This window comes from Mobula hypostoma, chromosome 1 (genome assembly GCF_963921235.1).
Source record: "Mobula hypostoma chromosome 1, sMobHyp1.1, whole genome shotgun sequence".
NCBI lineage: Eukaryota > Metazoa > Chordata > Chondrichthyes > Myliobatiformes > Myliobatidae > Mobula > Mobula hypostoma.
In genome coordinates, this window is record NC_086097.1 from 130,059,969 (window position 1) to 130,086,120 (window position 26,152).

General features: G+C 41.3%; 1 protein-coding gene across 2 annotated transcripts in view; it reads right to left on the bottom strand.

Annotated features, from left to right (window-relative positions):
- ctdp1 (CTD (carboxy-terminal domain, RNA polymerase II, polypeptide A) phosphatase, subunit 1) overlaps positions 1–26,152 on the bottom strand; it is a 362,097-nt gene that overhangs the window by 204,563 nt on the left and 131,382 nt on the right. Inside the window, exons 11-12 of one of the 2 annotated variants that reach the window (XR_010018895.1) lie at positions 22,593–22,770; positions 2,772–2,907 (exon numbers count right to left, since the gene is read on the bottom strand). Coding sequence is in view for 1 of the 2 variants with exons in the window: in XM_063055679.1 (XP_062911749.1) it covers positions 22,593–22,770 (178 nt within the window). In the remaining variant the exon portion in view is untranslated. The remainder of the gene's footprint in view (positions 1–2,771; positions 2,908–22,592; positions 22,771–26,152) is intronic. The other variant, XM_063055679.1, reaches the window with a different exon arrangement.

The window sequence follows — 26,152 nt, forward strand, 5'->3', positions numbered from 1 at the left end:
CTAAGTATGCACTTGGGGCCCCTTATCTAAGCACACTTTCCCAATGGTTCTTCAGCAAACTCAGCTTGAAGTGAGCCCCTAGTGAAAGAGACAGTCTTTTGCACGTGTTATTCTTATACCCCTGAGGTGCCCAGAACCGGAAGCTGGTGCTGTGGACCGAAAGCCAGCCAATGAGAAAGAGCTACTGCCTCCTTCAAATGGGCCAAACAACCACCAGCAATGCAGAAGCTGCTTTCAACTGGCAAGTAAGTTAAATCTTCACACAACATTGACAATAGATAGCTCAAGATCAAAGCAATTTGTTTTTAAAAGTGCTTCCAATTCTGGAAAACAATCCTTAAAGGATTACCGTGACGTTGCTTTCTCTCTTCGGCAGTTTATCTACATCTCATTAAAATGTCTACGAGTCACTAGAATACTGCATTCCACCTGTCAGGTCTGATCATCATTTCCCAATCAATTTGGGAGCTGAATAATCTGTATTTAACCTTCAAATTTACAGTCCACACCATTTATATTTCCTTTCCAAAAAATCTTAATCAAACCTAAATCACAACTGCAGTCTTTTGTGAATATTTTTAAACTGGGGTTGAAATCATGATTTTCTTTTTAAAAGAACAAGGAAAAGAAATTGATTAGTTTGCTTCCCTAGGTCTGCATTCAATTTAAGATTTTAGAGGTAGAATATAAACACACTCACACACACAGAATGTAAATCTTTTGGCTATTGTATTATGAAAGTATATTGTGCACTCTTTCTTGAACATTTAAACTTCCCATGGTTTCAAACCAGTTTTAAATTTAAACTGTGACAGCAAATGTTTCCAGAATTTCTGAGATGAATCATTTCATAGAAATCTGCTGGAAACAGTCAGCAGATCAGACAGTAACTGTGGAAAGCAGATCAGTTAAAACTGCAGGTGCATCAGTTTTGAAGAAGGAATGTACACTTGAAATATAACTGTTCCTCTCCCCACAGATTCTCACTGATCTGAGAACTGTTTCCAGCATTTTCTATGTTTATTTCAGAATTCCAGTACATCTTGACGTTTCGTATCTGTACTGTCGACAAAATATCCACAGTAATCTTGAACTTTGCTGATAATAACGTACATTTATTGAACTTCCGGGAAACATGCTGCCAATATCCTTTATTTCAAATGATGCTTTTTTATTTTGACATGTATTTCAAATGAAAATTGTAGATGTTTGAAGAGCCAGAGGTTTTATACCACCGCTTTACTCTGAGTAAATATTTATACAAGTGATCCCACTGCATGCTGAAGTCCTAATCCTCCCACTCAAGCCTGTGTAGATTAGCTAAATTGCAGAACAATAATATATAAACACAAAATCAGAAACTGCTGGAAATACTGAGATCAGGTGGCATCTGTGGTAAGAGAAACCATTAGCTCTTTACGTCAAAGACCATCTGTCCAGTTAGAATGTTTTCGGTATTTTGTGTTTTAGTATGAGATTTCCAGTTTCTGCAGGTTTCCCCCCATTTATTGTGTAATACATGATGTTCATCTGAAATCTGGAAACGATAATTGAGACTTTGAGGTAGGTACAACCTCATTCATACATTTAAAGTTAGGTTATGGTCCAGTTGGCAGCTGAATGAGTCGATAGGCTATGATATTCTTTACAGAAAATCATTAACTACATGATTTAGTATTAATGGTTGAGGTGTAATGAATGGAGAGAAAATTATGCGAGAGACGGCAGAACACGAGGAGGTTTGGACAGCATTCATTTATGTCAAAGCTTCAACAGGAAGGTCTTCAGTGGAGCACACAAAAAATCAGCTGTGATCCAGGTAAAAGTTACACTTCATCTGGACAAATTAACAAATCACTTGGAGCACTGTGTACAATTCTGGTTAATGCATTACAGGAAGGATAAGGAAGGTTTGAAAAAAGTTCAGAAGAGGTTTACCAGGATACTTTGTGGATTAAAGGATACTAGCTACAAGGAGAAGTTAGAAAAACTTGGATTGTTTTCTCTGGAGTGTCGGAGGCTGAGCAGAGGCTTGATAGAAGTTTAAAATTAAGGGAGGCAAAGATAGGGTAGATATACAAAATCTTTTACCCAGCGTAGAAATGTTGAAACTAGCAGGCATGGTTTTAAGGAGGAATGCTCAAAGGAGAAGTATGTGGCACAATTTTTTATAAAGTGCCTGGAGTGTGCTGCTGGGGTTGCTAATGGAAGCAGATATGACTGTAGTATTCAAGAGGCTTTTAGACAGGCACATGAATGTGGTGGGAATAGAGGGATATAGATTTTGTGTAGACAGTAGGGCTTAGCTTGATTTGACATCATACTCAGCACAAACATGATGGGCTGAAAGGCCTACTATTCCTGCACTGTGCTTTTCTATGTTCATGCTGGTTGGAGTACAATTTAAAAAAAGGAAACCTTATATTATTACTTTTAAAGCAATATGATGGTCCTCAACTATTGATGTTAATATAATGATCTTAGCTGATGGAACTGGAGATAGTAAGAACACTTGAACAAAACCAGAGATGAAGAAGGGTCATAATCAACTGATCAAGTAAATTTTGACAGGGTTACACATTTTGTTTGTGGGGGTTTATCAATACACTGAGATAATTAGGATAGTGGTAGCCTCTTGAAATAAGGTACAGGTGGGGGGGGAAATCAAGAGCATTCTGACATGGATCCTTCAAGATGGTATTCACGTACCACTTTGATCAGCTAAGGGTGACAAACACCACTGGTGAGACAGTTCACTGTTCACTATTTACCTGAGTAATCCATCACTAGGTACAATATCTCGTATTGGGTGTTCATCTGGCTTGCTTGATTATATTGTGTTCATATCATTTCTTGGTGACTCAATAAACTGGTCTATTCAACGACCTTTGGGAAAACCTATAATCTCTGTAAAAAAAAGAGTTAAAATCTTACAGCCTTTGTGCTAGTGTTTTACCATAGGCTTTTAACAAACCAATATTAGGAAATGTGAAGAAGGGCTGGAGTGCATCTTCATTTCTCTGAGGTGGCTCAAAAGAAAGCAACATCTTGATTGGTGATATAATATCCACTGGCAACTTTTGATTCCATTCAGCCCAGTGTACAAATTCCAAACTCGATTCTGGAATTCTTTTTCCCTTGAGCTCCTTCAGAGATGGGTACGAAACAACACATACTACATGCTTAAACACAGATCACACTAACAAATAACAGCACAGAATGTTTATCAGCATTAAATAACAATATTATCCATAAATGCACACTTGTTCATATGCCTGCAACCAAAGTGTGAATGAAATCAGGCTCTTCGCTCCCCTTGACAGCAGTGAGTTTCACTGTCACAGTTCAGCACTCACACTTCAGCTACTTCTAACTTCCTGGCTGGAAATGCTGTGTATCTCCTGTACAATAATCAGTGAACACAGTTAACATTCTCACATCTCTGAATACAGCAGCAAACAGCAGTTAGTCAAACACTGAGTAAATGCAATTATGGAAAACATTTCTTTCACAATGTCCATGCACCGTATGCCAAGACTAACACAAGACCTTGACGACACATTCATTCAGATTTGGTGAGCTTAGATAATTTTACAATGTACTTGAAAACCCAGTAGTGAAATCTACTTGTGAATTTATCCATTTTTATTTTCTGATTAGCTGCACGATTGTACAAAGGTTTCATCATCAACTCTCCAATCTAATGTGCAAACAGGAAAACAAATTTTTGCAATGACAACAATCATTGTAACTTAAAGGCTCAGAATAATTGAAAGACCATACACAAACACGACAATGTGTTCAAGTTCTACATCATACATTAAAGGCCGCTGCTTCCACAGATCTGGATTAAAGGCGCTTGTTTTATGATGAATAATTTCTCTGCTTCTGGGAGCAGTTTATTATTACTACTCTCAAGCTATTAGATACTCACACTGTAAGATTACACAAGGTGGTTATTTAAATGTTTGGTTTGTTCCACCTGTAATCCAAACATATCTGGTGCTCTCTACACTCTCTCCTATATTCCTTTTCACTTTAGTTGAATCTCAACCACTCTTATGAGTGTATATCTCAATCCAGTCTGTATGGATTGAACTTCTAACCCTTCCTTAGTTTAGTAAAGGGCATATTTCCAGAAATCCAGGCTTCACTGTTAGCATGACTCAGTGGCTGGACTTGTCACCTCTCAACCAGTGGGCTTAATCCCACCCAGACACACAACCCAAGCTGATCATCCATTGATCTTTTGGATAAAAACATGAAACCAAGATTCAATTACTCACACAATTGCACATAAAATATTATTCAAAGTGGAAAGGAAGCATCATTCCATGTGTCCAAAGCAACATTTATTCCTTAGCCAGCATTATGAAAACATAACTTCTATCATTGTTATTTGTGGAAGCTTGAATACAAACTGAGAGCTCTTTTTTGGTACCTGGCTTCATAAAGTGAGAGCGATGTGGCCAGCCAAATTAAAGATGATTGGGTAGTCTCTTTATCAATGAAGTTTAGTAACGACATTTGACGTAAGTGACTCTGACTGTGCTTGTGCATAAAACAGGATTAGAAGTATGCTCTATTCAGAATAGGATATATGACTAGCTTATTAAACTAGCGTAACGTTGAGACAGATTTCAGCCTGATGTGAGTGACTGTGAGCAAGTTTGACATAAAACTGGATTAGAAGTATGAGCCATTCAGACTAGAACACAGTGCAAAGTTTAAAAGAACTCAGGTGCTTTCGGCTTTTATTCAGTGAGTGGCAATCAACATGGAGCCAATAAAAATAAAGGATGTGTAAGCGGAGCGGCCACTGTTAGATTAGGACGGTGTAAGAGTGGTCCAAATTTGGTTCAACAGGCTGGTCAAGCACACGTGGAGGTTCTAAGTAAGCAAGGAAGTTTCTAGTAAGTTTTCGTTTCTGTTACTACATAGCTAGTGTACAGAGAATGGGTCCGGAGTTAGAGGTAAGTTCCCTGTGTGAGGTGTGGGAAATTTGGGAGACCTCCAGTCTCTCTGATAACTACAACTTCACGAAGTGCATCCAGCTGCAGCTCCTGAGAGACCGTGTTAACGAACTGGAGCTGCAGCTGGATTGCCTTTGGCTTAGACGGGAAAATAAGGTAATAGATAGCAGCTGTAGGGCGGTAGTTACCACTAAGTTGCAGAAGGCAAGTACTTGGATGACCGTCAGGAGAGGGAAAGGAAACAGACTGCCAGTGCAGAGTATTCCTGCACCTGTTACCCCCAGTACTAAGTACACTGCTTTGGATACTGTTAGGAAGACGACCTACCAGGGGAAGCCACAGTGACCAGATCTCTGGCACGGAGTGTGGCTCTGTGGCTTGGGAGGCGGGTGGGTGGGGAAAGAAGAGCTCATAGTGATAGTGGATTCTATAATTAGAGGAGAAGAACGCAGATTCTGTGGACGTGAAAGAGACACCCAGATGGTATGTTGTCTCCCAGGTGCCAAGGTCAGGGATGTCTCGAATTGGAACCACAGCACTCTACAGAAAGAGGGTGAACAGCTGGATGTCGTGGTGCATTGTGGTATCCACAACATAGTTAGAAAAAGGAAGGAGATCGACAAGAGAGAATACAGGGAGCTAGACAGAAAGCTGAAAAGCAGGACCTCCAGGGTAGTAATCTCTGAATTGATGACTGTGCCATACACCAGTGAGGGTAATAACAGGATGATTTGGCAGATGAATGAGTACCTGAGGAACTGGTGAAGGGGGCAGGGTTTCAGATTTCTGGATTATTGGAATCTCCTCTGGGGACTGTATGACCTGTTTAAAAAAAAAAGGACGGGTTACACCTGAACTCAAGAGGGATCAATATCCCTCTTTGCTGGCAGGTTTTCAAGAGCTGTTGGGAAGGTTTAAATTAATTTGGCAGGGGGATGAGAACCGAAGTGATAGGGCTGAAGATGGGGCCATTGGTATACAGGTAGATGCAATGTGTAGTGAGACTGTGAGGAAGGACAGGCAGATAATAGGGCAAAATTACAGTCAGTGGGATGAGTTAAAGTATAACAGGGGACCAAAATCAAGAAGGGTGATGAATACAGGAATGAAGATGGTATACTTGAGTAAGCACAGTATAGAAAATAAGGTAGATTATCTTGTGACACAGATACAGATTGACAGGTATGACATTGACATCTCTGAGTGTGGCTGTAAGATCACAGTTGGGAGCTTAACTTCCAAGCATACACATTATATCAAAAGGATATACAAGTATGCAGAGGGGAGTGACGGCTCTGTTAGTTAAAAAAATGAAATCAAATCATTAGAAAGAGGTGACATAAGATCAGAACACGCAGAATCCTTGTGGGTAGAGTTAAGAAACTGTAAGGACCCTAATGGAAATTATAGGCAGGCCTCCGAATAGTAGCCAGGATATGGGCTACAAATTATGACAGGAGGTAGAAAAGGCATGTAAAGGGCAATGTTGCGATAATCATGAGGAATTTCCACATGCAGGTAGATTGGGAAAATCAGATTGGTGCCTGATCCCAAGGGAGGGAATTTGTAGGATGTTTACAAGGTGCCTTTTTAGAGCAGCTTCCGATTGAGCCCACTAGAGGAATGGCAATTCTGGATTGGCTGTTATGTAATGACCCAGATTTGATAGGAGCTTAAGGTAAAGAAACCCTTGGGGAGCAGTGATCATAATATGACAGAATTTACCCTGCAATTTGAGAAGCAGAATTAAAATCATATATATCAATATTACAGTGGAATAAAGGAAATTACAGAGGCATGACAGAGGAGCTTGACAAAGTTGATTGGAAGAGGACGTTAGAAAGAATAATGGCAGAACAGCAAAACTGACATTTCTGGGGAAAATTCACAAGGCACTGGAAAGATACATTCCAAAGATGAAGATGTTTGTTAAATGGAGGAGGTGACAACCGTGGCTGACAAGGAAAGTCAAAGACAGCATAAAATCAGAAAAGGGCATATAATAAAGCAAAAATTAGTGTGAAGGTCGAAGATTGGGAAGCTTTTAAAAACCAACAGAAGGCAACTAAAAAGCCATAGAGAGAAAAGATGAAATATGAAGGGAAGCTAACCAATAATATGAAAGAGGATACAAAAGGTTTTTTTCTGATATATAAAGAGGAAAGGAGAGATGAGAGTGGATGTCAGACCACTGCAAAATGAAGCCGGAGAAACTGCAATGAGGGACAAAGAAATGGCGAACAAACTTGATAAGTATTCTGTGCCAGTCTTCACTGTGGAGGACACCAGCGGAATGCCAGAAATGCAAGTGTTTGGGGGTTGAAGTGAGTGTCATTACTATTACTAAGAAGAAGGTGTTTGGTAAGCTGAAAAGCCTGAAGGTATGTAGATAAGTTACCTTTACCAGATGGACTACACCCAAGAGTTTGTAAAGAGGGAGCTGAAGAAATTGTGAAGGCATTAGTAATGATCTTTCAAGAACTGCTAGATTCTGGAATGGTTCCTGAGGAAAGGAAAATTGAAAATATGACTCCACTCTTTAAAAAGGGAGGAAGGCAGAAGAGAGAAAATTATAGGCCAGTTAGCCTGACTTCTGTGTTTGGGAAGATGTTGGAGTCCATTATTAAGGATGAAGTTTTGGGGGTACTTGGCATTACAATGTAAAATAGGCCAAAATCAGTGTGGCTTTCTAAAGGAGAAATCTAGCCCGACAAATCTGTTAGAATTCTTTGAGGAAATAACAAACAGGATAGACAAAGGAGAGTCAGTGGATGTTGCTTACTTGGATTTTCAGAAGGCCTTTGACAAGATACCACAAAAGGTTGCTTAATAAGAGCCCGTGGTATTATAGGAAAGGTACAAGCATGGATGGAAGATTGGCTGACTGGCAAGAGACAAAGAGTGGGAATAAAGGGAGCCTTTTCTAGTTAGCTGCTAGTGAATATTGGTGTGCTGCAGGAGTCAGTGTTGGGACTGCTTCTTTTCACATTGTATGTCAATGATTTGGGTTAAGGAATTGGTGGCTTTGATGTCAAGTTTAATGATGATACTAAGATAGGCAGAGGGGCAGGTAGTGTTGAGGAAGAAGGGCGTGGCTGCAGAAGGACTTGGACAGGTTGAGGAATGGGGAAAGAAATGGCAGATGGAATATAGTGTCAAGAAGTGTATGGGCAGCGCCCGTGGCCTCTCCGGTGATGAATATCTGTTATTCAGCTGGTGGGAGTTGTGTACAGGCCACCTAACAGTAGTAGTGAGGTCGGAGATGGTATTAAACAGGAAATTAGAAATGTGTGCAATAAAGGAACAGCAGTTATAATGGGTGACTTCAATCTACATGTAGACTGGGTGAACCAAATTGGTAAAGGTGCTGAGGAAGAGGATTTCTTGGAATGTATGCGGGATGGTTTTTTGAACCAACATGTTGAGGAACCAACTAGAGAGCAGGCTATTCTGGACTGGGTTTTGAGCAATGAGGAAGGGTTAATTAGCGATCTTGTCGTGAGAGGCCCCTTGGGTAAGAGTGACCATAATATGGTGGAATTCTTCATTAATATGGAGAGTGACATAGTTAATTCAGAAACAAAGGTTCTGAACTTAAAGAGGGGTAACTTTGAAGGTATGAGACGTGAATTAGCTAAGATAGACTGGCAAATGACACTTAAAGGATTGACGATGGATATGCAATGGCAAGCATTTATAGGTTGCATGGATGAACTACAACAATTGTTCATCCCAGTTTGGCAAAAGAATAAATCAAGGAAGGTAGTGCACCCGTGGCTGACAAGAGAAATTAGGGATAGTATCAATTCCAAAGAAGTAGCATACAAATTAGCCAGAGAAAGTGGCTCACCTGAGGACTGGGAGAAATTCAGAGTTCAGCAGAGGAGGACAAAGGGCTTAATTAGGAAGGGGAAAAAAGATTATGAGAGAAAACTGGCAGAGAACATAAAAACGGACTGTAAAAGCTTTTATAGATATGTAAAAAGGAAAAGACTGGTAAAGACAAATGTAGGTCCCCTGCAGACAGAAACAGGTGAATTGATTATGGGGAGCAAGGACATGGCAGACCAATTGAATAATTACTTTGGTTCTGTTTTCACTAAGGAGGACATAAATAATCTTCCAGAAATAGTAAGGGACAGAGGGTCCAGTGAGATGGAGGAACTGAGTGAAATACATGTTAGTAGGGAAGTGGTGTTAGGTAAATTGAAGGGATTGAAGGCAGATAAATCCCCAGGGCCAGATGGTCTGCATCCTAGAGTGCTTAAGGAAGTAGCCCAAGAAATAGTGGATGCATTAGTGATAATTTTTTCAAAACTCGTTAGATTCTGGACTAGTTCCTGAGGATTGGAGGGTGGCTAATGTAACCCCACTTTTGAAAAAGGAGGGAGAGAGAAACCGGGGAATTATAGACTGGTTAGCCTAACGTCGGTGGTGGGGAAACTGCTGGAGTCAGTTATCAAGGATGTGATAACAGCACATTTGGAAAGCGGTGAAATGATCGGACAAAGTCAGCATGGATTTGTGAAAGGAAAATCATGTCTGACGAATCTCATAGAATTTTTTGAGGATGTAACTAGTAGAGTGGATAGGGGAGAACCAGTGGATGTGGTATATTTGGATTTTCAAAAGGCTTTTGACAAGGTCCCACACAGGAGATTAGTGTGCAAACTTAAAGCACACGGCATTGGGGGTAAGGTATTGGTGTGGGTGGAGAATTGGTTAGCAGACAGGAAGCAAAGAGTGGGAATAAACGGGACCTTTTCAGAATGGCAGGCGGTGACTAGTGGGGTACCGCAAGGCTCAGTGCTGGGACCCCAGTTGTTTACAATATATATTAATGACTTGGATGAGGGAATTAAATGCAGCATCTCCAAGTTTGCGGATGACACGAAGCTGGGTGGCAGTGTTAGCAGTGAGGAGGATGCTAAGAGGATGCAGGGTGACTTGGATAGGTTGGGTGAGTGGGCAAACTCATGGCAGATGCAATTTAATGTGGATAAATGTGAAGTTATCCACTTTGGTGGCAAAAATAGGAAAACAGATTATTATCTGAATGGTGGCCGATTAGGAAAAGGGGAGGTGCAACGAGACCTGGGTGTCATTATACACCAGTCATTGAAAGTGGGCATGCAGGTACAGCAGGTGGTGAAAAATGCGAATGGTATGCTGGCATTTATAGCGAGAGGATTCGAGTACAGGAGCAGGGAGGTACTACTGCAGTTGTACAAGGCCTTGGTGAGACCACACCTGGAGTATTGTGTGCAGTTTTGGTCCCCTAATCTGAGGAAAGACATCTTTGCCATAGAGGGAGTACAAAGAAGGTTCACCAGATTGATTCCTGGCATGGCAGGACTTTCATATGAAGAAAGACTGGATGAACTGGGCTTGTACTCGTTGGAATTTAGAAGATTGAGGGGGGATCTGATTGAAACGTATAAGATCCTAAAGGGATTGGACAGGCTAGATGCAGGAAGATTGTTCCCGATGTTGGGGAAGTCCAGAACGAGGGGTCACAGTTTGAGGATAGAGGGGAAGCCTTTTAGGACCGAGATTAGGAAAAACTTCTTCACACAGAGAGTGGTGAATCTGTGGAATTCTGTGCCACAGCAAACTGTTGAGGCCAGTTCATTGGCTATGTTTAAGAGGGAGTTAGATATGGCCCTTGTGGCTACAGGGGTCAGGGGGTATGGAGGGAAGGCTGGGGCGGGGTTCTGAGTTGGATGATCAGCCATGATCATAATAAATGGCGGTGCAGGCTCGAAGGGCTGAATGGCCTACTCCTGCACCTATTTTCTATGTTTCTATGTTTCTATCTATCAAGTAGGGAACCGTGCACAATTCTGATTTGATGGAGACGGACATGAGAATACGGAGGAACATCTGGAAAACTTCTGAAATGTCCGCTTCGCTGCCGCTGCTGCTGTGTGGTAACCGGAATCTCCGGAGCAGAAGGCCCCGAAATCCTCAGCTTTGCTTGTTTCAGCGGCCAGGGCGAGGTCAAAGGCGCTCAGCAGAGGATGGCACTCGGGAGGCTGTATCGGAAGGGCTGGTCGGAGGCTCGAAGTTTTTGGACGGATGGACTCAGTGTCGGCTGGGGTCGGCTGCTTCCAAGGCATCGGCAAGTTGACGGTGCCTGGAGGTTTATGGCAGGGAGTTTCTCCCTTTTGCCACCTGCTATCGGGGACTCGGGAGTCGATCGACTCGGGGACTTTTGAGTCTTTTTTTTTACCGTGCCCATGGTTTGTTCTTCATCAAATTATGGTATTGCTTTGCACTGCTGTAACTATATGTTATAATTATGTGGTTCTGTCAGTGTTAGTCTTTGGTTTTTCCTGTTTTCTGTGATATCACTCCAGAGAAACATTGTGTCATTTCTTAACGCATGTATGCATTTCTAAATAACAAAAACAGAGGACTGAGTGTTCTCATAATCTAATCATGCACTTTGGCAGAAGGAATAAAAGAGTAGATTACTTTCTAAATTCAAAAGTCCGAGGTGTAAAAGAACTTGGGAGTCCTCAAGCAGGATTCTCCAAAGTAGATAGAATATAATGTAGGGAAATGTATGGTCGTGCACTTTGGCACAAGGAATAAGGCCGTGGACTATTTTCTAAATGGGGAGAAAATTCAAAAATCAGAGGTGCAGAGGGACCAAGAGCGAGGAATGAGCTAAGGTTTGACCAATGCTGGAATGGACTTGGAGCTGATTCAAAGTGGCAGATCCAAGACAAGGTGATGCATAGTCTACAACCAGGCAGCAGAATTTAGGTCTGAGACCAAGAAACCAGAAAATGTTTGACCCATTTAAGAACCCAGCCAAATTGAAAAGGTCAGGGTGCGGAGCCTGAGGTGATCGAGGGGCCGGTGTTCAGCTCGCTGCTTGGCGAGGTTTACTCAGTTTTGCGCTGAACTGAGGCTGTGGCCTGTAACTAATGGGCTGCTGGACCAGCTGCAGTAATGACTGGCTTTGTGGCTGTGAACTCACTTTCTTGAACTTTAGTTCTGAACATTATTTGCTTTTGTTTATTGTTGGTACGAATTGTTTTTTTTCTGCAAAGTGCTTGTTTGACAGACTTTCTTCCAATGAGTTCTATTGCATTTCTTTGTTTTGTGACTGCCTGTAAAGAGAGGAATCTCAAGGGAGTAATCAATGTACTTTGAATTTGAACTTTGAACCATGATTGAGTGCCAGGGCAGACTCGATGGGCCAAATAGCCTAATTCTGCTCCAATATTTTATGGTCTAACATAGGAATAGCTTATTGTTAAGCTATTGTGTTATTCAAGCACTGTGTTAAGGTAGGTTTCAGCCTTATGGCCAATTACATCAAAAAATAGAAAATCTTGTCCCTAATCAACACAAAATGTAAAGTTCAAGTCTACCGTAGTATTATTTGTTTGCATATACTTGGCCCAATATCATACCACTCATGCCCATTAAGGGAAATATTTAAAAGCTCCATGGGCTATTAAAAGTAACAGATACTATTAGGCACTCCTCCAATATTTGTCCAACACAGCTGAAAATTATAGTACATAAATGAAAGAAAAAGCATGGATAATGAAATATCCTTATTTAGTTAAAAGAGGACCACCAAACAGAATGTGGATATCCACAGAATCATTATTAATCAGTTTACAGAGTAGAATATCTGGAAATTATGAATTCATTAAGAATAAGTGGAAGCTCTTGGAATAGGTATGAAAATTATAATTGGCCATTGTTAGGTAAATGATGTTTTCGAGCTCTGTGCATCTCTGATGACAATTCCTTAGAAATGGAAAACCTACAAATACTTTCATGACTAGACTATGGAAATGAGCATCCACAGCTCGAAAACAAGAATTAGGTATACTGATACACAAACAATAGCTCAAGACCTCATTTCGCCTATCCTCATACAATGTGAGACAATGAATTATGTATGATTCAGCAAAGTAAAGATTACGTTGAAATGTTTGGGTAGACTGTGACATATCTATGAATATCTGTGGCCAAAAACATCCCAGCATTCCCCCCCCCCACCACAGACAGACACACAACAGAAATTGCATGAAACTACATAATAAAAAAATCATACTTCCTAAAGGAGGAATCACCTTTTTAAGACAGAAAACTGCAGATGCTTAATCAATTAGAATTTTCTGACTAGCACATTGAGTTTGTATTTCTGGGCAATTAAAAACAGTTATTTAATACAGGTTTAATCTGGAGGCCGTTTTCAAAAAAAAAGGTGTCAAATAACTCAAAGCTGACTATAGAGTGTCCCACTCACCTAATACGTTCTATGGAACTAAAGGACAAACTGGAACAACATTTTTAAAGAACTTTTTTTTTATTTTAAAGAATCCATTATATTTCAATGGTTAAAGCCCCCAAACAGAAAAGTTTCCAATTTTTCACTGAAGCCACCTGACATTTGAAATGTTGACTTTTGCCAAATCTAATAAAAAGACAAATTTTAGGCTGTTGCCTTAGTCATTAAACAAAAAATCTTATAATACTTGAAGCATAATCCCTTTAAGAACTGCAATAAAGTGAATCTTACACCAGGGACCACACTTCAAAAGAACTTCATTAGTTTTAAGGCACTTTGGACCCGTTGATGTTGTGGAAGGAGGTATGTAGTTAACCTGATGATGTGTAAGGAGGTATATTGATGTGTAAGGAGGTATATTATTAACTTGACATTGTGGAAGGAGGAATGTAGTTAACTTGTGCTTAAATCAATTTGATTTGACCCATCGACAGAGTATTCAAGCACACTCACCTCCTCCGGACATGGAGGGTGAGCTAAAATGACCTTCCATACCTGAGAGTCCTCCCTGGAATGGAATGAACCACAAACAGCCACTGGAACTTTTTTTCTGTTATTTACCCTTGTGTCTTTCTTATTGCACATTTAGAGCAGTGTAAGTGCCAGGCAGGATAGTAGAATGCTCCTACTGCAGGATATGGGAAAGCAGGGAGATATACAGTATTCCTGACAACTACACCTGCAAGAAGGGCATCCAGCTGCAGCTTCTAGCAGTCTATATTAAGGACTTGGAGCTGGAACTAGATGAACTGTGGATCATTCGGGAGGCTGAGGCGTTGACAGGCAGGACATACAGGAAGGTAGTTACACCCAAGGTGCAGGAATCAGGTAACTGTGTGACCATTAGGAGGAGGAAAGAGGGCAGCCAGTGCAGAGTACCCCTGTGGCCTTTCCCTTCAACACAGGTATACCACTTTGGATACTGTTGGAGCAGGGGGGAGATGACCTAGCAGAGAAAAGTCACAGCAGTCAAGTCTCTGGCACCGAAGGGAATGGGGGTAAAGGGTGGAGGAGAGGCAAGCAGTAGTGAAAGGGGGTTTGTTAGTTAGGGGAACAGAAAGGAGGTTCAGTGAACGAGAATGAGATTCCTGGATGGTTTGTTGTCCCCTGGTGCCAGGGTCAGGGACATCTCAGTTCGAGTCCACAGCATTCTTAAGTGGAAGTGGCAGCCAGAGTTTACTTTGGTATCAAAGACACGGGTAGGATGGTTGACAAGGTCCGGCAAAGTGAGTTCAGGGAGTTATGTGTGAAGTTAAAGGGCGGGACTTCCAGGGCTGCGATCTCAGGATGGGTCAGGTCACAGACCTCTCAGTGCGTGAGCATCTGGGGGACAGTGACCATCACTCCCTGGCCTTCAGCATTATCATGGAAAAGAATAGAATCAGAGAGAACAGGAAAATTTTTAATTCGGGAAGGCCAAATTATGAGGCTCTGAGGCTAGAACTTGCGGGTGTGAATTGGGATGATGTTTTTGCAGGGAAATGTACGATGGACATGTGGTCAATGTTTAGGGATCTCTTGCAGGATGTTAGGGATAAGTTTGTCCTGGTGAGGAAGATAAAGTAGAGTGAAGGGACCATGGGTGACAAGTGTGGTGGAAAATCTAGTCAGGTGGAAGAAGGCAGCATACATGAGGTTTAGGAAGCAAGGATCAGATGGATCTATTGAGGAATATAGGGTAGCAAGAAAGCAGCTTAAGAAGGGGCTGAGAAGAGCAAGAAGGGGGCATGAGAAGGCCTTGGCAAGTAGGGTAAAGGAAAACCCCAAGATATTCTTCAATTATGTGAAGAACAGAAGGATGACAGGAGTGAAGGTAGGACCAATTAGAGATAAAGGTGGGAAAATGTGCCTGGAGGCTGTGGATGTGAGCGAGGTCCTCAATGAATACTTCTCCTTGGTATTTACCAATGAGAGGGAACTTGATGACGGTGAGGACAGTATGAGTGAAGTTGATGTCTGAAGCATGTTGATATTAAGGGAGAGGAGGTGTTGGAGTTATTAAAATACATTAGGTCGGATAAGTCCCCGGGGCCTGACAGAATATTCCCCAGGCTGCTCCACGAGGCGAGGGAAGAGATTGCTGAGCCTCTGGCTAGGATCTTTATGTCTTCGTTGTCTGCGAGAATGGTACTGGAGGATTGGAGGCAGGCAAATGTTGTCCCCTTGTTCAAAAAAGGTAGTAGGGATAGTCCGGGTAATTATAGACCAGTGAGCCTTATGTCTGTGGTGGGAAAGCTGTTGGAAAATATTCTGAGAGATAGGATCTGTGGGCATTTAGAGAATCATGGTCTGATCAGGGATAGTCAGCATGGCTTTGTGAAGGGCAGATCGTGTCTAACAAGCCTGATAGAGTTGTTTGAGGAGGTGACCAGGCATATAGATGAGGTAGTGCAGTGGATGTGATCTACAAACCCCATTTCCAGAAAAGTTGGGATATTTTCCAAAATGCAATAAAAACAAAAATCTGTGATATGTTAATTCACGTGAGCCTTTATTTAACTGACGAAAGTACAAAGAACAGATTTTCAATAGTTTTCCTGACCAACTTAATTGTATTTTGTAAACATACACAAATTTAGAATTTGATGGCTGCAACACACTCAACAAAAGTTGGGACAGAGTTAAAATAAGATTGAAAAGTGCACAGAATATTCAAGTAACACTGGTTTGGAAGACTCCACATTAAGCGGCTAATTAGTAGCAGGTGAGGTATCATGACTGGGTATATAAGTAGCGTCCATCACAGGCTCAGTCTTTGCAAGCAAGGATGGGTCGTGGCTCACCCCTTTGTGCCAAAATTCGTGAGAGAATTGTTAGTCAGTTATAAAGGAACATTTCTCAACGCAAGATTGCAGAGAATTTAGGTCTTTCAACATCTACAGTACATAATATCGTGAAAATATTCAGAAAATTCAGAGACATCTCAGTGCATAAAGGCAAGGTCGGAAACCACTGTTGAATGTGCGTGATCTTCAAGCCCTCAGGCAGCACTGCCTAAGAAACTGTCATGCTACTGTGACAATTATAGCCACCTGGGCTCCGGAGTACTTCGGAAAACCATTGTCACTCAACACAGTCCGTCGCTGCATCCAGAAATGCAACTTGAAACTATATTACGCAAGGAGGAAGCCATACATCAACTCTATGCAGAAACGCCGGCAAGTTCTTTGAGCCCGAGCTCATCTCAGATGGACCGAAGGACTGCGGAACCGTGTGCTGTGGTCAGATGAGTCCACATTTCAGCTAATTTTCGGAAAAAACGAGCGTCGAGTTCTCCATGCCAAAGATGAAAACGATCATCCAGATTGTTATCAGCGAAAGACGCAAAAGCCAGCACCTGTGATGGTATGGGGGTGCATCAGTGCCCACGGCATGGGTGAGTTGCATGTATGTGAAGGTACCATTGACTCTGAGGCGTATATTAGGATTTTAGAGAGACATATGTTGCCATCAAGGCTACGTCTCTTCCCGGGACGTCCATGCTTATTTCAGCAGGACAATGCCAGACCACATTCTGCACGGGCTACAACAGCGTGGCTTTGTAGACACAGAGTGCATGTGCTTGTCTGGCCTGCTGCCAGTCCAGATCTATCTCCTATTGAAAATGTATAGCGCATCATGAATAGGAGAATCAGACAACGGAGACCACAGACTGTTGAGCAGCTGAAGTCTTACATCAAGCAAGAATGGACAAAATTTCCAATTGCAAATCTACTATAATTAGTATCCACAGTTCCAAAACGATTAAAAAGTGTTATTAAAAGGAAAGGTGATGTAACACAATGGCAAACTTGCCTCTGTCCCAACTTTTGTTGAGTTTGTTGCAGTCATCAAATTCTAAACTTGTCTGTGCTTACAAAATACAATTAAGATGGTCAGTAAAACTATTGAAAGTCTTTTCTTTGTACTTTTGTCAGTTAAATAAAGGTTCACTTGAATTAACATACCACAGATTTTTGTTTTTATTGCATTTTGGAAAATATCCCAACTTTTCTGGAAATGGGGTTTGTATATGGATTTTAGTAAGGCATTTGACAAGATTCCACACAGTAGGCTTATTCAGAAAGTCAGAAGGCATAGGATCCAGGGAAGTTTGGCCAAGTGGATTCAGAATTGGCTTGCCTGCAGAAGGCAGAGGGTCATGGTGGAGGGAGTACATTCGGATTGGAGGGTTGTGACTAGTGGTGTCCCACAAGGATCTGTTCTGGGACCTCTACTTTTTGTGATTTTTATTAACGACCTGGATGTGGGGGTAGAAGGGTAGGTTGGCAAGTTTGCAGATGACACAAAGGTTGGTGGTGTTGTAGATAGTGTAGAGGATTGTCGAAGATTGCAGAGAGACATTTATAGGTTGCAGAGGTGGGCTGAGAAGTGGCAGATGGAGTTCAACCTGGAGAAGTGTGAGGTGGTACACTTTGGAAGGACAAACTCCAAGGCAGAGTACAAAGTAAATGGTAGGATACTTGGTAGTGTGGAGGAGCAGAGGGATCTGGGGGTACATGGCCACAGATCCCAGAAAGTTGCCTCACAGGTAGATAGGGTAGTTAAGAAAGCCTGTGGGGTGTTAGCTTTCATAAGTCAAGGGATAGAGTTTAAGAGTCATGAGATAATGATGCAGCTCTATAAAAATCTGGTTAGGCCACACCTGGAGTACTGTGTCCAGTTCTGGTCGCCTCACTATAGGAAGGATGTGGAAGCATTGGAAAGGGTACAGAGGAGATTTACCAGCTGCCTGGTTTAGAGACTATGCATTATGATCAGAGATTAAGGGAGCTAGGGCTTTACTCTCTGGAGAGAAGGAGGATGAGAGGAGACATGATAGAGGTATACAAGATATTAAGAGGAATAAATGGAGTGGACAGCCAGTGCCTCTTCCCCAGGGCACCACTGCTCAATATAAGAGGACATGGCTTTAAGGTAAGGGGTGGGAAGTTCAAGGAGGATAGTGGTGGGAAGTTCAAGGAGGATATTAGAGGAAGGTTCTTTACTCAGAGAGTGGTTGGTGTGTGGAATGCACTGCCTGAGTCAGTGGTGGAGGCAGATACACTAGTGAAATTTAAGAGACTACTAGACAGGTATATGGAGGAATTTAAGGTGGGGAGTTATTTGGGAGGCAGGGTTTGAGGGTTGGTACAACAATGTGGCCCGAAGGGCCTGTACTATGCTGTACTATTCTATGTTCTATGCTCAATGCTACCCCTGCCACTTGCTAATGAGGCCAGAAATAGGAAGATCATATAAGTTAACATGTGGCTAAGGAGATGGTACAGGAGCGAGGCTTCAGATTTTTGGATCATTGGACTCTCTTCCAGGGACTTTCATTGGACTCTCTTCCTGTACAGATGGTACAGTATGCACCTGAGCTGAAGGGGGACTAATATCCTAGCGGGAAGGTGGGGCGGGGTGGTAAACTCAAGTTGCAGAGAGATGGGAACCATAGCATCAGAACAGACAGTGGGGAGGTTGTGGATAAAGATGCTGTTAGGCTTCAAGCGAAGTCGGGAATCGAAAGGTTGTGCATGGTGGGACTAATGATCTGAGCTGCATATATTTCAGCACAAGGGACATTGTAGGAAAGAAGGATTACCTTAGGGCATGGAGCAGCACATCGAATTATGACAATGTAGCCATTTGTGAGATTTGGTTGCAGGAGGGGCAAGACTGCCAGTTCAATGTTCCAGTGTTCTGTAGTTTTAGACACGACAGAGCAGGAGGGATGAAAGGGGAAGGGTGGCATTACTAGTCAGGGAAAATGTCACAGCAGTACTTAGTCAGGACAGACTGGAGAGTTCATCTATTGAGGATTTATGAGTGGAACTCAGAAATAAGAAAAGGTATGACCACGTTAATGGGATTATATTATAGACCACCCAACTATTTGTGGCATCAGAGGAGCAAATTTTTAAAGAGATCATAATCTATTGCAAGAAACACAAAGTTCTGATAATAGGTGATTTTACCCATAAATTGCAGGAGTTAAAGAACTGAGAGATCCAGAGAGGTGATGGAGGACGTGAAGAAAAAAACAGGAAATAACAGAGCTAAGAAATTTGATGCACCCATCTGGAGATGGGAAAGGCATGGGTGTCCATTCCAGCAGCAGTCATGATGTAAGCCGAGGTTGCGATGGAAGTAGAATCTCAGCTCAGGCTCGAAGTTTGTCAAAGCAAGGAGTTTATTGCACCATGGTGTATATGACAATAAACTAATCTGAATCTGAACCTATAGGGAGCCTGCCCTGTTAAGGAAGGAAGTACAAGTCATCCTGAAAGCATGGAATTTGTTGAGGCCACATGACATTGGAGAACACTGTTCAAATTCACTGCAATCTGACTGTACATATATACAATCAAATGAAACAACGTTCCTCTGGACCACAGTGCACTCACAAAACATGTATCACACACAGCACATAAAATATTACTACAAATAAGTTAATAAAATTCAAAATGCAAGATGCGGGCAGCACAGGTAAACGGTAAACAGCAGCTTTTGTCTTTCTTTGGTTAAGCAGCCTTGATGAACCTCAGCAGCCACCTCCAGCACCATTTAAGAATTAGGTGGTTGATGGAATGTCTAACATTTAAAAATGATGAATGAGAATATCTTATACGTGTGGGAGTATTGCTGAGTTCTTTGCAAATATATTTTCAAAATCACAACTTTGATAGCATGATTCATTATAATCACGAGCTGTGTAATTTAAGCCGTTGAAGCTATTCTATTATACAAAAGTAAAATGTCCCTCCATAAGGGACTTGAAGTAATCACTGAGCTTGAGCTTTGCAACTGTAGAGTAGGTGACTCAGTGGTACAGTACATCTCATAGAGCTGCTCCCTTACAGCTTCAGTTACCAGAGTTCAATCCCGACTTCAGATGCCGTCTGTGCGGAGTTTATACATTCATTCCTCTTGTGACTGTGAGGTTTTGCCCTCAGTGCTCCAGATCCCTTTCACATCCCTTAAAGTTGCAGGTTCATAAATTCATTGAGTTATATAGCAAGGAAACAGGCCCTTTGACCCAGGGATGTGATGTTGAAGCTCTACAAGACACTCATGAGACCACACTTGGAGTATTGTGTACAGTTTTGGGCTCTTTATTTTATAAAGGATATACTGACATTGGAGAGGATTCAGAGAAGACTCACGAGAATAATTCCAGGAATGAAAGGGTTATTGTATAAGGAACATCTGGCAGCTCTTGGGCTGTATTCCCTGGAGTTCAGGAGAATGGGGGGGGATCTCACAGAAAAATTCCGTATGTTAAAAGGCGTGAACAGATTAGATAATGGCAAAATTATTTCCCACGGTAAGGGATTCTAGGACAGGAGGGCACGACTTCAGGGTTGAAGGACGTCCTTTTAGAACAGAGATGCGGAGAAATTACTTTAGTTAGAGGGTGGTAAATCTGTGGAATTTGTTGCCATGAGCGGCTGTGGAGGCCAAGTCGTGGGTGCATTTAAGTTAGAGATAGATAGGTTCTTGATTAGTCAGGGCATTAAAGGGTATGGGGAGAAGGCAGGGGAGCGGGGATGACTGGAAGAATTGGATCAGCCCATGATTGAATGGTGGAGCAGACTCGATGGGCCAAATGGCCCACTTCTGCTCCTGTATCTTATGGTTTGATGGTCTTAATCAGCCCATGCTGTCCAAGATGCTTACCTAGCAAATGTTTTTGCCTATGTTAGGCCCATATGCTTCTAAACCTGCCCTATCATTATTATTGCCCAAGTGTCTTTTAAAGGTAGCAACTGTATTGCTCAAGGAATTGACCAATGTCAACACCTAAACCTGTAGGTGAATCATAGAATCTGGGGTGAGTTGAGGGAATAACTTAAGATTCATGTAGGATTAGAGTAAATGGGTACTTAGTATGGACTCAAGAACTAAAGGACATGCCACTCTTAAAAAGTCAAAGCATCCAAAACTCATTATGTTAATCTGGACTGGCTGCTAAGAACATTGCTAGCATTACAGCCATAAATGGGTGAGGAGGAAGGCAAAATGGAGGGTGCAAAGAAATTGTAGAGTTAAGTACCCATCAGATCTACTTTGCTATTTCCACAAGGTTCTGTGTGTGGCACTGGTCTTAATATTTCATGTAACAAATATTCCAAACACAAACAGGAAAATGCTGAGGACGTTCAACAGGTAAAGTAACAGCTGTGAAAAGAAATAAAGTCAAACGTTTCGGGTCTACAACTCTTTCCAAACATGTTAACCGCTTCTCTCATTTCTCCTCCCACAGATGCTGTCTGACCTGCTGATATTTTCTGGTTCATCTCAGTTTCCCAGCTTTATTTCTGCTTTCATTTACTGAGAGAAACAAAGTTGATGTTTCACATCTGGGGAACGAAGAAATCCTTGGCCCAAGTTTTGCCACAGAATGTTCCATAAGTGTTGGCACTAAAAAACATGCAAAGCAGAGCTCCTTCAGCTGACAGTGAACCAATATAAGTGAGAGAATCAGGCTTCCCACATCAGAAATTTAGAATATTCAAAACCAGAAATACAATGGTTGAAATTTAATTTTCTTCTGCTAATTAATTTCTTTCTCCTGTTACAGTCTAACAAAATGAGTGATGAAACCAAGTTGACAGACAAGGTCAAGCAGGCTAGTAGCAAATTGTTCATTCCTCACTCTTTTCATGATGGCAGTTTTCCTCATCTTGATAGCTCTCAATGGGTTTACCCACTTTTCTCATTTTCATCTACATTCCTCTTCAACTGCACTATCCATAGGACAATACAATGTCAAGTACTTCTGCTCAGCAGCTGAATATTATACCCATGAGCTGAACCTCAGTTTATCACTGAGCAACATCAGCTTGTCTGAAGTCACAAAAATAACGGTACACACTGAAACTTAGGCTCACGACAGATACTTGGTTCTAATAGATTTCAGTGCCTGGTCGTTAAACTGTGGTTTGCTAAGAATGAGTAATGTAGCTTCAGCGCATTTTTCCAACTTCATGAACAGATTCCGTTGACTATTTAACATTCAATGACATGTTTATCTTTCCAGATACTTGCTTTCTGTGTCAGTTCTGAAGTAGTTAGGCAATAATGTATCACCTTTTTTCCCTAAATTTCGCAGCATAGTTACAAAGTCAGTTCCATTTTTACCACATATTGATATGGATTCCAAGCAGAGTTTTTAAAATAGATCACAGTGAATATCTACAATGTGTAGTCGTGGCTCAGGAAGAGCTCATGTCTGGTTCAGGAGGCTGAGAGTTCAAATTCTACTCCAGATACTAAGGGGCTACTGTTAGAATGTGGGGTCAATGTGGGCTTACCTCTTTGTCCATGCTTTCCAAGTCCTCCTTGCAGAGTGTGTACAGAGGCATCGTCTCAGACATGCTGGGCTGTCGCTTCCGCCCTGCGGGACGCGATGAACTTGGCTTTTCGTTGTTCTGACTGGAGTTCGGTAGCTCATCTTCATCCAAGATGTGGTGCTGGTGAGGCTGAACAACCCTGCCACAAAACACAACACACAACCCAACTCAACCTCGTTTAAATCTTCTGCTCAGTAAGATCCTGATTTGCTTTCTTGCAGGAAGAGAAAGACAACGGATAAATCTTCTTTGAGTACCAGAACTGGCCCAGTTTCAATAACTTTGCTTGGCCACAGTCAATAAAACCACTGGCATAAATTATTTAACAGAAACTAATATATTTCCTTTAATAATTTACAGTTGCCCAAGACCTCACTTAATTGGGAATATATAGAATGGATATATAGTGAAGCTAAAAGGCATAAAGTAGTTTTGGGGAATTTGATTATTTGAAATAATTATTCACCCATCCAGGACCAGGGAAAGAGGCAGGGCATATTACTGTGAAAGGCTACTACAGCTGAAGTCAACATCTTTAATTTCCACTGCTAGAGATCAATAATGCACCATGAAAAAGTTTTCTAATGGGTACTCAAACTTTTATGGAAAACTTTAAGATCTTATATACTGTATGTAACTATCATGTATCATGGAAATTGGGTTACAGGACAAGTACCTCCAAGGCACCTGAGTAATTACATGAAGGTTGTCACTTGAGCCAAAATGGCTCAAGTGGAGGATGCTACCAGGGGTCCAGTTGAGGAGATGATCTTTCGTGGAGGTTTAAAAGAAGAAAGTGATGGTCAAGAACACATGAAGAGAATTCTAGGTGTTTGACCGGTTTTGGTGGTTAAAAGCATTGTCCCCCTAATGGCTGAAGAGGAGGAGAGTTTGGGAAGTGGTGGAAAACACAGAGGTAAAATTGTGGATACAAATTTTATATTAATAAGACTGCACAATTAAGGACATTTATGTAATAATTTATGATCTGTAAACAATGTCTGAATCTATGTGCATGTGATGCTAGCAAGTTTTCTATTGTATCTGCACCCTACGATCCTTGTCACATGGCCATAAACTCAACTTCAAAATGTCAATATTCTATTGACATAACTGAAATCTATAATTAGTGAATTTTACAGAAACATGGCTGGCACAAACTTGTGTTCCAAGTAAAATGAACACTATTTGCTGAGGCTGGTATGTGTTTAGTCTAGTGCACAGCATTTGAATGACCATTAAATTTCTGAATTATATTTACCCCAATTAAAGTGGTAGACCATGTTAAGCAGGACTATCATTTGTTTTCAAATAACAGGACCAGAAACCAACACATCCTCTCATTCCTGTTTCTTCATTCAATTAATCATTGGCTGCATTAATAATGATTGGCATGGAATGAGATTTGAAATTGGTAAATTAGTTTATTATGTCACGTGTACTGAGGTACAGTGAAAATCTTTATTTCACATGCCTTCCACACAGATCATTTCATTACAACAATGCACTGAGGTAGTACAAGGGAAAAACAATAACAGAGTGCAGATGGAGTATTATAGTCACAGCAAAAGTGCAGTGCAAGTAGACCATAAGTTACAAATTCATAATGAAGTAGATCATGAGGTCAGGAATCCATCTTATCGTACTATGTGACCATTCAATAGCCTTATAACAGCAGGGTAGAAGCTCTGCTGTTTGTATCTTCTGTCCAATGGGAGTAGTGAAAGGAGAGAATATCTGAAAGTAGGTGGGGTCTCTAATTATGTTGGTTGCTTGATTCAGGCAGCAAGAATTGTCAATGGAGTCCATGGAGCAGGTGCTGGTTTTCATGATGGACTCCCTGCAGTTGTGCTTTAAGAGCAGCTTTAAAAAAAATATCAGCCAGCCAAAGGCAACTCCATTTTGTTAGTATGGAATGCTACATGTCAAACATGATGAAAACCTCAGCTGACAAAGGGTAAAAACAGAACAAATCCTGGGAATGAGGGGGTGGGGAGAGAAAGGAAGACTAGACTGACACATCAGAGATTTGAAGAATGAGAAACGACTCCAGTGAGATGTTACAAGTTCTGAGAATGATAGGGTGGAACCAGCAACAACAGCTATTTTGCAGTTTATCTCCTGATTTCTACCACTTGCTATATTGAGAAGTGCTCCATAACTTCACTCGTGGAAGGCCTTGCTTGTATGTGTAGCTTCTACACCCTTCCAGCCCCAGGCTCTTTAGACAGTGGAAATATTCTCCCTTACAATCAGTCCTCCTTAACACATTGAAATGTGACATCAAAGTACTCCTAAAACATATAAAGTACACACAGCATCTTATTTCCCCTCCAAGTACTGTCTTATTAATACTCATAGGGCTCATTATTTTTCTATGCCAGATTTTACTATACAATTTGAGTGATAGACAGAAATGTTGAATTGGATTCTACTGTAGAACATCGTGTATATGCAAGCCAATCCTTTCAGTGTCAAGCACCAGAGAGTAACACAATATTCTTACGATAACAGTATTAGTATTTGCTAATTTTATTTTGTTGGAGGACAGTATAACCACATAGTGGCTGAACCATGAAAACAAAGAGCTCATTGATGTTCAGTTAAAATGATTAATATAAACATTCATCTTATTCCAAGAGATAATTTTTTTTCACAGTTTTCTTCCCTCAAGAATCACAAACAAAGTGACTAGAACTTGCTTTTAATAATTACTGCAGGAAAAGTTGTCAATAAGCTTATTTTAGAACACTGGCACCAGCATAATTTAGGAAAATTGTACAAGCTAGTTAACTTTGACATTGTGAAGTTGTAATTTTTAATTATCACCTCAATGTAACTACCTATATTTAACATTACAAAGCACTTGGAAATGGTGTTGATGCTTGAGGTATTAAAACTAATCACTGTGCTGTCAGGTGTTTTCACAGTGCACTGGCAGTGCCAATGAAGAACTCCTCTCTATTAAACCATTATATTACACCACATGAATCAATTTCAAATATGTTCTGCACTGCTAGGGATTTCATTACAATTGTGTCTGGTCTACAGAGGAGTTACCAATATACTTAATCCTATAATGCAACTAAACTCATCAATTATACACATAACTCACTGATTCATCCACATGAATGCATGTTACCAACCGTTTTGATAGCCATTGAAAGGCTAAGATCAAAGCTCTTTGCTAATATAGAGGTATTTACAAAATGCTGGAGGAACTCAGCAGGCCAGGGAGCTTTTATGGGAAAGAGTAAACAGTCAACGTTTTGGGCTGTGACCCTTTTCTAGGATTGGAAAGGAAGGTGATAAGTGAGTGGGATGGTGGGGAGTGAAGTAAAGGGCTATGAAGTTGAATGGTGAAAGAGCTGAAGGACTGGAGGAGGGGGACTCTGATAGGAGTGGACAGAAAACTATGGACGAAAGGAAAGGAGGAGGAGCATCAGAAGGAGGTGATGGGCAGGTAAGGAGATAAGGTGGGAGAGAGAAACAAGAATGGGGAATGGCGAGCTGGGGGGAAT